Below are 14,456 nucleotides of genomic sequence, written 5' to 3'. Positions count from 1 at the left end.
TTTATATTTGGAGGAATGTTTTGATTTTGTTTCCTTAAAATCGCCATGCTTTCGATGCAATATTCAGTTTGATACAAAGTACATGTAAACGGTCAGTTTTATGTTGAAAAGCTTCCTGCTTGTACTTCAGTAACGTTTTCTTGATCGTGTCGTTATGGCGCATGCGCGAACTCAAATCGGGCTTTATTCCTAATCGAACCTCTTAAACCTCATATAGCCTTTCTTTTTGGGTGCCAGGAATACTTATTTTCGATTTTTTTCTATTTTACTTTATTTCCACTCTGTTTTGTGAATAGCACTCGACCTCACTGAAGGATTCTGTTACAGAACCTGACTTTTTGTAAACATTTTTCGTGTTTTTGAAACAATTTATAGTTTGGATGTGGCAAGCGAACTGCAGAAGAATGCATAATTTGACAGACTGGATTTCAGGTACGTAAATAATAACTTTCAACTCTTTTAAAAAAACGATAAATAACTATGTTTACGGTCAATGAGTGCAATCTATACATTGCATCATAAAATATTGTTAATTAAAAGGTATGTGTTAACAATAGTGTAAAATAAGAACTATAGTGGCGCGTGAACTTGACGCGTGCTTGGTCAGCTGGCAGTACACGTGACGTAAACATGGCAGAGCAAGGCGAAGCAAGCTGAGATGTTTAAATTCCCTCGCCATGCTTTATTGCACATAGAAATAACACAGATGTGTTTATCAAATTTAAAACCATAGTTTTATGGCACGTGAACGTCATCAGTGCATTGCTTTCTGCAGGTAGCGTGATGGGTGGCTGCGTAGGGAGGACCAGGAGCGAAGGGCATGGGAGCGTCCGGAGCTTTACTAGGAGCAAAAAACGCGGAGGTAAGCAATTATATTTATAGAATGGACGAGTTGCAAGAACCGTGGCACGACTGCTTCACGGTTTGTCTTCAAATCTTAGTCCAGTTCCCCCAGTGACGACTCCGCGTAATGACTGCTGATGTCACTTATAAATGTAACGAAATGTAATTAAATGGTACGTAAAATAAAGGTAACTACTCCCTAATGAAAAAACTATCTATCTACCCTGGTCGTATCCCTCAAGAGGGGTGACCGACAGCAAGACAAACACAAACTAAATCAAAGAAAATAAAAAAGGGATAAAGTAGCAAAAAACACACACAATTTTTTGGGGATCACGGCCAACCCAAATGCCCAAACACCCAAACAAGTTAAGCCCCTCGGCACCCAAGTCGGTCATGCTTTCGTCCCTCCAGATAAAACGGGACACAAGAAAGCGGCCGTGTCACTTGGATCAGGGTGACACAACACACTCTTCTGTTCAACAGCAGAGCCCAACAGCTTTCACTGGTTTACCCCTGCCGCATCATACGGGTGCCCTGCCCATCTATTAGAACGCATCTAAACATCCCACTATCCTTTTACAACACCTCTCCACTCATTCCTGTGTTATGACTGATTCAAGTCAAAAACATTGCAGCATTGAAAAAAATTGTAGCTACACATATGTAATATACACCGTAACCAAATAACAAAATGTTCTCGGACATTTTAGGGATAATTTACACTTCAAATCCACTTATTGGCGTTAATATGGAAACTTTGTCGAGCAATGTTCCCTCCTAGCTTTCAGGGTCTGGGGAATCAGTCAAAGTCTGTAAGCATTACTTGGAACAATGGTGAGCAAAATCATTCCTACGTGTGGCAACCAAATCACGAAACATATCCAAAACATGACTTCAAATCAATCTACGTTTCCCGGCAATGGTGAATGGTTGTTTTTACAATAACTTTTGCATTAAAAAAAATATTTTATTACATAATACTAACATTTTGTGGATTAATTTAGTTGGTTACACAATACTGAACTGTATTTAATCACACTTATAAATAAATAGTCTGTGTAATATAGTGTAATGATCTATGAAGCCCTTTGAGACTCTTCGTGATTTAGGGCTATACAAATAAAAATGACTTGACTTGACTTGACTTGACACTTTTCTAGTGGAAGTAGTGTTGGCAAATAGTTGACTTGATGTACTTATTATTTAAACGTAACAGCAGATATTTTCAGCAATCTATATTAAGAAAAAAAGTGAACATTTTTCATGTAAATCCAAACAGTCAGACTCCTGCCACGTTTGACAACCTAACAGGAGCAAAAAATGTCAAGTTGTTTTATTTAACATGGTCAAGCAGAAAGAAACACCTTTAACACACTGTGGAAAGGTAGAAACTTACCGAAAGTTATGTACAAAGCACATCCACCAGTTATTAAGTGGGGGTGATCTCCTCCATTACCCCCTCCCTTCCCCTGCCTCTCTAGTCCTCCACCTTTCTCTCCACAGCTCCAGTTTATATGCTTGCTTACTTTTGTTTACTCAATCTCGTGTTAATATTGACTGCAAAATACTACGTTTAAAACACACAGAGGGAACCCGCATCGTTCTCACCCGCCTGCATAAACTGACGTTTAAGTATTCGGATGAATCAGTATTTGCATTCTTCCATTTTTGCTTTTAATCGAATATTGCTGCCACTTAAAAAACACATCCCAAAGACGGTTGGTGTAATTTGTGTAGTCTGCCTCCAGTTCAGGATTTACTGAATTAAAATTGTCTTTATTGTCATTGATAATACTGTAGTGAAAATTGTTTACAACATTAGACTGGCACTTAAGGATAAGCATGTACCTTATTTTCACCACTATAAGGCACACTTTGTGAAAGGGCACAGTCTCCATTGCTCGTTCTATATCAGAATTCAACACTACTGGAGGCGCACCCGCCCATTAAGCACGGGTTTCCTCGGCTTCAATTACATTTTTCCTCTCGCGCATATAAGGTGCAAATGCTCCCCGATTTACTGTTCCATTACGTTTTCTCAAAAATTAGATACGAAGATGATTTACTAACGTTAACGCTGCGAGCTGGGACATTTTCATGGAGGGGGGTGGTTGGGTCATTTTTCGGCACAACAGACATATCGGCGCTGCTCCATTTTTTACAATTTCATTTCTAAAACATTTACGTTGTAATACATTAAAATTTCAATGAATACAAAAAAAGGCAGTGACGATATATTAGTTTACGTCTATTTTACCTTGCGAGGCAATGCTAAAATGCATCAAAAATATGAAAGAAAAATGCTCAATTCTTCACAATTCCACTTAGTATTTTTTTTTACCTCAAAATGTTTTTTAAACAATATTAATTTCTGATTTGACCCAAAGAAACAAGCTTAGTTTCGCGAACCTGAGGCAATTTCACTTGCTAACCATAACAGGAGCACCTACCAAGTCTTCCGTTTCTTTGCTAAGACAAAATGAAACAAAGAAAAGTAATTGAGCATATTTATTTCAATAATAGTTTTCATCCACCGTGCCGCCGGATGAGTTGTTAGCGCGTCCGCAACACAGTTCTGAGGTCATGGGATCAAATCCAGCTACCAGCCTTCCTGTGCGGAGTTTGCATGTTCTCCCCGTGTTTGTGTGGGTTTTTTTCCGGGCACTCAGTTTTCCTCCCACGTTCCAAAAAACATGTATGTCAGGTTAATTGGCCGGTTCAGATTGTCCCTAGGTGTGAATGAGCGAGTGAGTTGTCTGTCCCTGTGTGCCCTGCGACTGGCTGGCAACCAGTTCAGGGTGTCCCCTGCCCACTGCCCGAAGATAGGTGGGATGGGCTCCAGCATCCCCGTGACCCTACTGAGGATAAGCGGGGCAGATAATGGATAGATGTATAGTTGTCGTCCTTAACTCTCCAACCGTTCCCCTTGCTATCTTTTGACAGATATGCATCAAATCAAATAAACCAAATAAGTAAATATACCATATCTGTAGATCCCGGTAGAATATTTTCAACAACTACAAAATTAATCTAAAGGCTTGATTTTTCTGGCATTTTTATAAATATAACAAATATATTGTGAACATGTCACTCATAATAATTTTCTGATACAGCTGGTGCTTTTTTTTTTATTATATCCGAAGCCACTCATTAAGTGTGTTGTATTTATTGGAGACAATTGCGAAAGTTAGCATACGGCAAGTGAATACCATATATTCACAGAATGTTGGCCTAAGGAACGTCCAACTGTCACTTATTGACCGTTAAGAGGTTTGGCATGCTCGAGTGGGACATTTTTATCCTTCCAAATGGGAGTGATAGGATTAAGCCTCCTGTGCAGAAATGCAACCTTCAGAACTATGGCAGGACGCTGATCTTACTCTCCCCGACTTGAACTCTTGTTCCATGAAAAGCAGTCGGGAAGATATTTCTGGTTTGCTATTTCAACACACATAAGTGGAGGCGGGCGGGGATTTAGGTGCAGATGGTCCATTTAAGCAGACGGCCCCACTTCTCCCTGTGCTTTTTGAGCAACTTTGAACTGTGGATGTGTATGAGTAAGTAAGAAACGGTGATGGGAGTTCCCAACTCCAGGGAGTGCGACTACTACCACTCTCCAAATCCGCCTTTGAGAATACTACTGACAAGTAAGTTATGATGGGTCGGTTAGGGGACTGAATGATTGATTAACAGATAAGAAAGCTGATTCGTGGGTCACAATCTAAAAACATAATTTTTTTCCTTAGAATTAGTATTGACTTTATTGTCATGGTTACAGCATAGTCTACATTGTTTATATGGAGATTAGATGTGACATTCCAGGATAAACATGTAAAAAAATACATTAAAGAGAAAAACAAAAATGAAAATATAATATTAGGATAGAGTTGGCCATAATTACAAGGAAGCACTTGTAGACTGTTAATGAATCATTAAAATAGTGCAAAAAATAGTGCCTTACAATTGGGCAGAGAGACGCTGATGATTTTCAGGGCTGTGTTGATGACCCTCTCCTGTCTGCTGCTGTGCACCTTTAATTGTAGTCAATAGTTTAATGAGATAAAAAATTGACTACATGAATGAAAAAAATAAATATGACATTTCTTTCTTTTCACTAATCATAATAACTGACATCAGCAAACCTTTTTCACCTTCCAAATTTTCTTTTCCTAATCAAATTATTTTGTTCATCTAGCTAGTTGCTTGTCAGCACCTTGAATGCACCATTTTTCTCATATAGCTTTAGCTTCTAGCATGCCATATAAGTATGATACCGATGTCTTATTTATAAACTTGGTTTTGGAAATTTTCATGCTGCTAATTGTATGGATATAATCGTCCAAATATTTATTTTCTCCCATAAAATGATGTTTTGACAGTTCCTTGAATGCACCATTTAGCTGACATAGCATTAGTAACCATCACGTAATGAACATAATTCTTTTGTTGTATTTATCGTCTTAGTTCGGAATGTTTTTGCTGCCTAATGTATGCTTATTATCATCGAAATTTTTATTTTCTTCCTTACAATGTAATAAAAAAAACAAACATAAAGTTATTGTTATTTTTTGACAGTACCTTGAATGCATTATTTGGCTGGCATAGTATTAGTAACTACCAAGTAACATGATTCTGTTGTCTAATTTATCGACTTATTTGGGAATTTTTGTTGCCACAAAATGTTATTGCACTACTTTTCATTGCACTATACTTACAAATAAAGCCAGTCTAAAAGCAGTACCTGGTGAATATTTTTTGCCTATTTTCCCCGACATTAATTATCTTATTTTTCTCTTTTAAGTCTTTAATAAAAGTTTATCCAGGAGTTCCATATCTAATCTACCGGTAGTTGCAAACAATATTCACCACATTGTTATCAGTGACAATAAAGTCAATTCTATTTAATTAAATTTCAAAAATGTTTCATGACACCCATTCGGAATTTACTGTAAAACTAAACTCCTAATACCTAATGTTACACTTTGTTTTTGCATATGTTTTTAAGTAATCATCAAATTGAACACCCGTCTCTTTTTTTTCTCCCCTCAAACCTTTTTATTTTAGATTTTCGTGTCCTTGTGTCCTCTAAGTTTACCAGTGGCCTTTTTGTGCACTTACCCTTAGTAACTAATTTACTTATTCAATGCAAAATGAAGGTTTGATGTCCATAGTTGTTAATAGAATTTAATGTGTTTTAATTGAGAAATGAAGGCTAATTTCACATTATTACACTTAGCCTTTTTGTATCTATATGATAAAAACAGGATGATAAAAGTTAGATTGTAATATTCGTACTACCGATTTTATTTGGAATTGATTTTATATCGGAATAAACCTTGATTTGATTGACAGTATCAAAATATGATGAGATCACTTCAAAATCATCTGAGACTAAGCAGCATGTGTGCAGATGACTACTGTCATTGGCCAAGGCTGGCTCCTCTGGCCGGCCAATGCCCTTCGAAGATAGCTGCAGAGAGCTAAATCCCGTTATGTGGCACCTGATTACGCATATAATCCATCGCCATCCACTCGTGCACGGCTCACATGTGCTCGTTGTATGCCTCACTCCTCTAATCACATACACTAGATTGAATTGATAACTTATTTACAGCCATTATCTATGTGTAAGTAATTGAAATGAACATTGTTCGAATGCTCACAGAGTAGGCTATTTCCTAAATCATATGCTAATGCAAGGTTCAGCGACCAATAAAGTTGAAGGAGCCACAATGGACCAAGGAAAACAAAAACACATATGTCTGTTGCCGCAGAAAATATATTAATATAAATATCTAAATTTATTTTAGGATTAAAACCAAGAGGGGATTCGTACTTAAAAGCTAGCCATTTAATATTTATTCCGAATGTATTATGACCTTTGGAAACTGTTAACAGTATTAGTGTCATATATTATTTTATCAGATAGCACATAAAGAATTATCATTAAGAAGGAAAAATAATACTTTAAATGAGCGTATTTTTTACTGGTAAAATAAATCACAAATATATTTGAATAAAGATAAAGATACTTCAAATAAGCACATTTATCAGATAATTTTCTAATAGGTATTTTATATATTTGGTGTTATTTTACTATGTTTTTATTTATACTTATTTTATATGAAAATATTGATTGTTAAAATTAGGCCAAGTATTCCATAACTCTAAGGTTTTTTTCATTTTTGTATTACATTTGAAAATATATATTTTCCATTAGAATACTAATTTTAAATATTAATTTGCTTATTTTATCAATAAGCACATTAAAAAGAAAATAATATTGAAAAAAAAAGTTGCAAATGCATGAAGATACTTAATAAAACCAGAAGGAGTTTGTTTTTTGTTATTGTACTAAACTTTACGATATAATTTTCATTTCGATATATTATATTATTTTTCTTATTTTACCAAAAAATACATTCTTAATATCTGTAAAAATACTGTACATTAGGCGTTTTTGCCAGACAAATACAAATGTATTAAAATTACAAAAAAATACCAGATAATGTAGAACAAGTAATTTCAAATACTGCATTTTGTTCTCGTTTTATTATATTTTTACACTCGGTTTTGTTATGTTCAAGACACCTTCTGTAAATAATTTGCCCAAAATGTTTCTTATTGTCCTCCTGAACTACCCATTATCAATTTCAGTCGAAAAAAATGAAATAATGTCTGTCTTTTTCCACAACAGATGTACTTTTTGCCAATTAATCATTAGCGATAAAAAACAATGCATAGGTTTATCAATCTTATTTTCCAACAAAACTTGGAGTGTTGATTGAGTGTCATTGATGTATTTGTTTAATTATTTGTATATTAGTACAGCCTGGTGGCACCCATATATATATATATATATATATTTAAAACCACAAGGCTCATTTTATTTTATTGTTTGACTAGGGCAGTACACAAAAAGGTACTGAGCATTTCTCAAACACCAACGAATTGACTCAAGCATCTCACATATTCCCCACAGGACGTAACGAACCCCTCAAGAAGGATCGTCCCAAGTGGAAGAGCGAATACCCGATGACGGAGGGCCAGCTGAGAAGCAAGCGTGACGAGTTCTGGGACACGGCGCCGGCTTTTGACGGACGCAAAGAGATTTGGGACGCTCTCCGGGCGGCCGCCCTTGCAGCAGAAGTCAATGACTTGGAGCTGGCGCAGGCCATCGTGGATGGGGCCTGCATCACTCTGCCCCACGGTACACGCCGCAACCTCCCCACAAACACACAGAAATTGCTAAATGAGTTAGGTTTTTCTGCACGAGAGCAAACGTCTCTTCTCATAATCCTTGAAATATCAGAGGGCAGTTTGCAGACGAGCGTGCATCAGTTGTTTAGAGATTACGGCGGTAATAGATATTACATAATCGTCCTTCATGACCATGACACCGGATTGGTGCACACAGACACATGGAGGGAAAACACGCGCGCAGACGCTAACATTTAGTGTGCGTACTTGTATACACAGAAAGATTTATAAAATACTGCAATCAATAAAAAATAATGTATAATTTTATCCTGCCTTTTATGTTGTGCACCTGCTATACTTCAATGTACTTAGGCAGAGAGATCTCTGTAATATTCAGATTGTATAATACTTGTATAAAGTTTTAAAAATCCAAATTGTTTTTTTAAAGTGTTTTGACTATTGGAATTAGTATGAATTAATTTTATTTCTCGTACTCTTCATTGGCCTAAACCAGGGGTGGGCAAACGTTTTGAGTCGTGAGTTACATAGAGTTTATAAAATAGGCCAGGAGGAAAAAAAATGATTAATCAATTTGATTTTCTGGATCCGCCATAACAGGGTCCCGATCCGATACCTTCGGAATGCATGAGGAAAAACATATCTATTTTTCCAAGATCTATATATTAAAAAATATATACATGCAGCTGTATATATCATGATTACCGATGTGAATCACCTGTGCCCACTCATTTGGCGCCAACTGCCGTGGGTTCTGATTGGCTCCATGTCAGTATTTGAACCGAGTCCTGTCAATCCCCTGTTGTCAGTCCGTCTTCGAATCTCTGTGTGTATTAGGCAAGCCTTTTTCGACCCTGACTCCAACCTGTCCCGTTTTTGCTCCTGTTTGTCTCCGGCTGCAACCCGTTTTGATCTGATCATGTCTGCTCTTCCCTCCCGGTTTACGACCCCTTTTTGTTCCTGAATTCGTCTACTCTCCCGTTCTGGTTTACGGCTCGTTTCCGACCCCGTCTTGCTCTCCCAGTCCCGGCTACCGACCAGTTTTCCGCCCCTGACACCGCCATCGCTTGCTTCAGAAGATCCACTTCCGTGTTCGGATAACAATCCGAGTACGAGAGCGATTTGCTTCCCGCGCCCAGCGAACACCGGATTGTGGGCGCAGCCCTTCCTCTCTCTTTCAATAAAACTTGTGATAAATGTCACGCAAGTGGGTCCTGTTTACGTTCTGGTCCTGACAATATTTGGGGTTTTTCATAGGACCATTTCATCAAAATGGTTTTGAAACTCTTTGATTCAAAGTAAAGTCATTTTAGGCACTAATTTGCTAATATGCACAAGTGTTTTATTTTGCATGCAATATGATAAATATCTTGATGAATAAAATGAATACATGATAAAAATTTACAAAGACAGAAAAAGGCACAATTTTGAAAATGACAATTACATTATTTAAATGTACATATTGAAGTACTTAATGTTTTCTGAAAAGTAGATTTTTGCGCCAAAGGTAGCCACAAATGGATACTGGGGACAAAAGTGGAACCCAAACAAAATATTCCTAAATTACTTTAGTAATTTAGCAGTACTTTAAAAAAAACTTTTGCTTAGCCGGCCAGATTAAAAAGCCTGACATGCTGTGTGTGGCCTGCGAATTTTAGTTTGCTTTCTGAAACAAAACTGTGCCAGCGATGGTATTCAATGAATAACACTTTTTCTCTCTATTCATCCAAAATCAACAAATTTATGGAACAATTGAGAAAACTGAAAGAAAACAAGGGCTGATGGGAAAGAGCCAGAATTTAAAATCTAAATAATATTCGTCAAACATGAAATATTTTTTGACTTGTAAGAGCCTATTTAACATAATATTGTCTCAATTACTGCAATTGGTGGATTTGATGACTGTCATATAGAACATTTTACTCGAGCGTGTGATTTTCATGCTCGCAGGCTCCCTGATGGAGAGTTACGACGAGTTGGGCAACCGTTACCAGCTGCCGGCGTACACTTTGGTGCCGCCTGTCAACCTCATCAACGAAACTTGCAACGAGAGCAATGTTTGCGAATCTGCACCAAAACAAGCCCAGCCTCCGCCCTGCAGGCAAGAGTTCCAGCTGCGAGTCCGACTGTCCTCAGGTGAGAGTATAGGATAAAATACTGTTAGTGTCGTTGATTACAATTTGGCGTGGCACTCCAATATGTAATAAATGATTTTACAGAAACAGTGTGTATTATTTAGGTCCTTCTAGTGGTAGAGGTAAAATCGAGCTTAAAAAATAGGGCCCGACCCAGTCTGTTGGTATATAAGCCCGAACCCGCCCAAACCAGACTTGATTTGAGGGACCGAGCCTGAAGTAAGCCCGAAGCTATACTTAGGCGCTTAAGTAGATTCTTTGGCAGTTGTACCCAGCTTCTGGTTATTTCGGGCTGAGTCCCTCAAATCAAGTGTGAACTCCGATATAAACACTTCGGCGCCGAAGTGCTAATTTTGGCAAAGTGCAACGAAATGAAATTTAACAAAAATGGCCTCGAAAAACAAATCATATTTTGTGCATTACAAGATGCAAATGGCCGAAGAGCAGAAGGAAAGTTTGTAAAAATTGTAAGCTATTGGTGAGAAGCGTAAATGACGTCCGACGTAAGCCATGTGGAGGTGGAAAGAGGAAGCGGTGCATTCTCTATCGTGACACCGAGGATGAAAATTTCTTTGGATTTAGTGATTCAGAGTTAAACTGATAGTCATCCTACTTAGGAAGTAATATTGCAGCGGCGCATAAAATATCCTCTTCGCCAAAGCACACCCCTCGTGGAGTCAGGGAGGAGTTTCGTTATGATTATTTTATTTTGCACATGCGCAGTAGGATTTATACTCTCATTCACACTGGTGGTCATTTAATATATTGACACTGCAATCACACATTAACAAAAATAACATGTCCAACATTCTTTATGATGAGTTATCTGAATAATATAATTTCGGCGCCAAACTGCAGCACGGAAGTGTGTTACTCAAGTATTGTTACTTCAGAAAAATATTACTCAACTACAAGTAAAAAGCAGTCATGTAAATAATTACTTGAGTAAAAGTAAGTGCATGCTGTGCAGATCATCCACGGAGGTAGACTAAAAAAATAAAAATAAAAAACAACCACGGAGAAGCCCGCCTGGCCCGACTAAATGATTGACATTTTAAGCCAGAACTGATTTGGGTCTGGGCCCAAGATCCTACCTCTACCTAGTGATGTAAAAACGTCATTCATAAAAAATATATATTGATCTGAATCAGGAGTGTCAAACTCATTTTAGCTCAGCGGCATTATGGTAGAAGGGGGCCAGACTAGTAAATGAATGGCATTAAATGTGTGCCTCAGCTGTAGGGTTGGTTTAAGAGGCTCAAAATTAAATTATGATTTTGGGATTTATGACTTCCTTATTCAGATTCAGATTCAGATTCAGATTCAGATCTACTTTATTGTCATTCTAGTACACGTGTATACAGAACGAAATGTCGATGCATCTGACCCCCACAGTTTCCTTGAATGTACAGATATAAATAATGTTGTATTGTATTTTGGCTACGTATAGTATTTTACCATAGTGCCGATAGTGCAAGAAGAGTAGCTAACCAGATGTGCAAAATGGGCAGTCAGGTTAACAAGTCAGGTACACAGTAACATTAACACTGTAACAATAACGCTGTAATTACAATAGTGCAGAGAGCAATGTGCAAGGAGTGGCAAGCTATAAAAAAAAACTGCCAGTAGTGCAAAAAGTCAGATTAGCAGCCGTTTAGATTTAAGTTAACTATATGTTAGATTGATCATTTAACAGTCTAATGGCCAGGGGGACTAGACTATTGCGGAGCCTGGTGGTCCTGCACCGCACACTGCAGTACCTCTTCCCAGAGGCTAGCAGAGTGAACAGTCCATGATGGGGGTGAGAGGGGTCCCCGGTAATGTTTTTAGCATGGGATAGGCAGTGTATTTATATTATATATGTATATATAGTGTATATTATAACATGATTAATGAGACTTTTTTGTCTCTAAGATCTAATCTCTTGTAATGTTTATCAACTGTGCATTTGTAAGTCTTTTCCACTTTAACTCGAAAACTCATGCAAAATGGGAAGTGACAAAAATAGCACACAAACACTGATTTCAGTGATTTAAATGAATGACTTTGTGATTTAAAAGTATTTCTGCTTTCAATGTATTTAAATTGAATGAAAATGTTGACCTGAACTTGGCCACTTCACTGGTAGATTTCATAACTATGATAGAAAGGAGCTAAATCTTCTTTAAACTTCTGCAAAGACACCCAGTTGCTATTTTTTACCTGTATTTTATATCCAGGTGCTAACTTACAATTTTCAATTACTAGGGATAAAAAGATTAGTTTAGTAGAGTTGTGGTTAAGAAAGGCATCCTCGAGTGCAATTGTATTGCCTTAAACTGACATGATTACTCATTACACACACCGGTGCCCGCTCGTTTGGCGCCAGCTGCTGCTGGTTACCTGATTGGTTCCCCCATTTAAGCTCAGCGCTTTCACTAATCCTTTGTCAGTCCGTCAGTGAACCTCTGTTTACATAAGGCAAGCACTTTGACTCTGACTCCCGTCGGTCCCGTTTTTTCATCCGTATCCCACTCGTTTGTCCCTGATTCCCCGTTTCTCTCCGGCTACGACCCGTTTGACCATCGACCATGTTCTGATCCCCCGCTCCGGCTTCCGACACATTTTTCCCGTTTGAGCATGCTACAATCTCCCGCTCGGGGAGATCCACTTCCGCATTCCATACACGCTCCGATCCCGTTCCGATCCCGTGAGCGGCTTGCTTCCCTCGTCCAGCGAGCACCGGATCGCTGGCTTTTTTTTTTTCCTTTCTATTCTAATAAACTTGTGAGTAAATGTTACTCGATTGGGTCTACCATTTGTTCTGGTTCTGACATAAACAGCGCGTTTAAAACTTTGATTTCAAGTAAAATAACATGAAATGGAGGTATCCTCAAATTTTCTCTGGTTGATAAATGGTAGTAAAGAAAATGCAGCTGCAGTGGGTGCTTTGCAAGTGGCGCCTGGCTTTGCCGATACTGTATATTTAAAATTTATCATTGTCTGAGCTCTTGTGGCTCTCTTGTGCCAATATGCTCTCAATTGTATCTCCATGGTGAAATGCACGGGAAACGAAACAGTAGTGACTTTCTTGCAATTTCAGGTGAAGATGTACGTCTGACCGCCAGTTTGGCCGACACAATCGGCGAGCTGAAGAAGCAACTACAACGACAAGAAGCCATCGACGTCTCCCGCCAGCGCTGGTTTTTCTCCGGGAAACTGCTCACCGACAAGACTCGTTTGCAGGACGCTAAAATCCAGAAAGACTTTGTCGTCCAAGTTATTGTCAACACTGTTATAGCTGATGGGGAGGGCTGCAAAAATTGACTGAGAGGGAATGAAGGAAATGAGATGAGCTTCAAACGTTTGAATTTTCTGGAAAAGTTTCTATATTATAATTGATTTTCTAAGGTTCCTTTTTGTATTTTTTCTCCCCATTTCCCCAAATAATACTTAAAGCACTCAAACACTTTAGAGCAGGGGTGGAAAACCTTTGTGCTGTACAGTATACAAAGACAACCTCTGAGGTTTGCATTGGATGCAAATTCAATTTCAAAATCCTGTTTTTACCCTCGCTAAACCTTTTTGACTTTCACCACTTTCTTTGTTTTCTGTGTTTGTCCTCCATGCTCAATAATGTTTGCTCGGGCATCCCAAAATAGAAAAATCCCATTCACTGTTTTAGTGGGTCTATTTTAAGAGGAGACAGGAAGATAAATGTAAATATTTGCAGTGTGTGTGTTGTTTGGTCATTTGCCTTTGTGCTCAGTCATTGCCCTTGGCTGTATTCAAAATAAATATGTATACCATCTTGTATTGATTGGTTTTCCTTTTACAGTAATTGCTCTGATTCTGCAGTTAATCCACACTGTAACCACCTGCCTGAAGTGAATTTTGCAAAGTAGGGACTGTACATACATTGTTCATATTTATATATTTACATGTAGGGTGGCATCCTTATTAGGGTCGCATGGGTGCTGGAGCCCATCCCAGCCATTTTCGGGCAGTGGGCAGGGGACACCCTGAACTGGTTGCCAGCCAGTCGCAGGGCACACAGAGACAGACAACCCACTCGCTCATCCACACCTAGGGACAATTTTAATTTTAAAGTGGCCAATAAACCTGACATGCATGTTTTTGGAATGTGGGAAGAAATCAGAGTGCCCGGAGGAAACCCACACAGGCAGGGGGGGAACATTCAAACTCCACATGAGGAGGCCGCGGTAGCACCTTGGGGCTGCGCGCTAGCCACCCATCCGCCGTGCCACCCACACTGAA

The 14,456-nt window shown here is 38.5% G+C and overlaps 1 protein-coding gene across 2 annotated transcripts; it reads left to right on the top strand.

Annotated features, from left to right (window-relative positions):
- Nucleotides 1–173: 173 nt before the first annotated feature.
- On the top strand, nt 174–13,994 carry ubtd1a (ubiquitin domain containing 1a). 2 transcript variants are annotated; one of them, XM_088351075.1, is made up of 5 exons: nt 174–432; nt 776–862; nt 7,829–8,056; nt 10,015–10,200; nt 13,282–13,994. In XM_088351075.1, the coding sequence occupies exons 1-5, from the start codon at nt 381–383 to the stop codon at nt 13,503–13,505; spliced, it is 777 nt and encodes a 258-aa protein (XP_088207201.1). In that variant the 5' UTR covers nt 174–380; the 3' UTR covers nt 13,506–13,994. The 2 variants fall into 2 exon arrangements, with proteins under 2 accessions (XP_088207201.1, XP_088207202.1); XM_088351076.1 differs by lacking the exons at nt 174–432; nt 776–862 and adding an exon at nt 4,232–4,493.
- Nucleotides 13,995–14,456: the final 462 nt, after the last annotated feature.

This window comes from Urocampus carinirostris, chromosome 13 (genome assembly GCF_059441175.1).
Source record: "Urocampus carinirostris isolate Australia breed hairy pipefish chromosome 13, RoL_Ucar_1.0, whole genome shotgun sequence".
Classification (NCBI taxonomy): Eukaryota; Metazoa; Chordata; class Actinopteri; order Syngnathiformes; family Syngnathidae; genus Urocampus; species Urocampus carinirostris.
The sequence above is the reverse complement of the archived record's forward strand: the minus strand, read 5'-3'. Positions and strand labels throughout refer to the sequence as shown.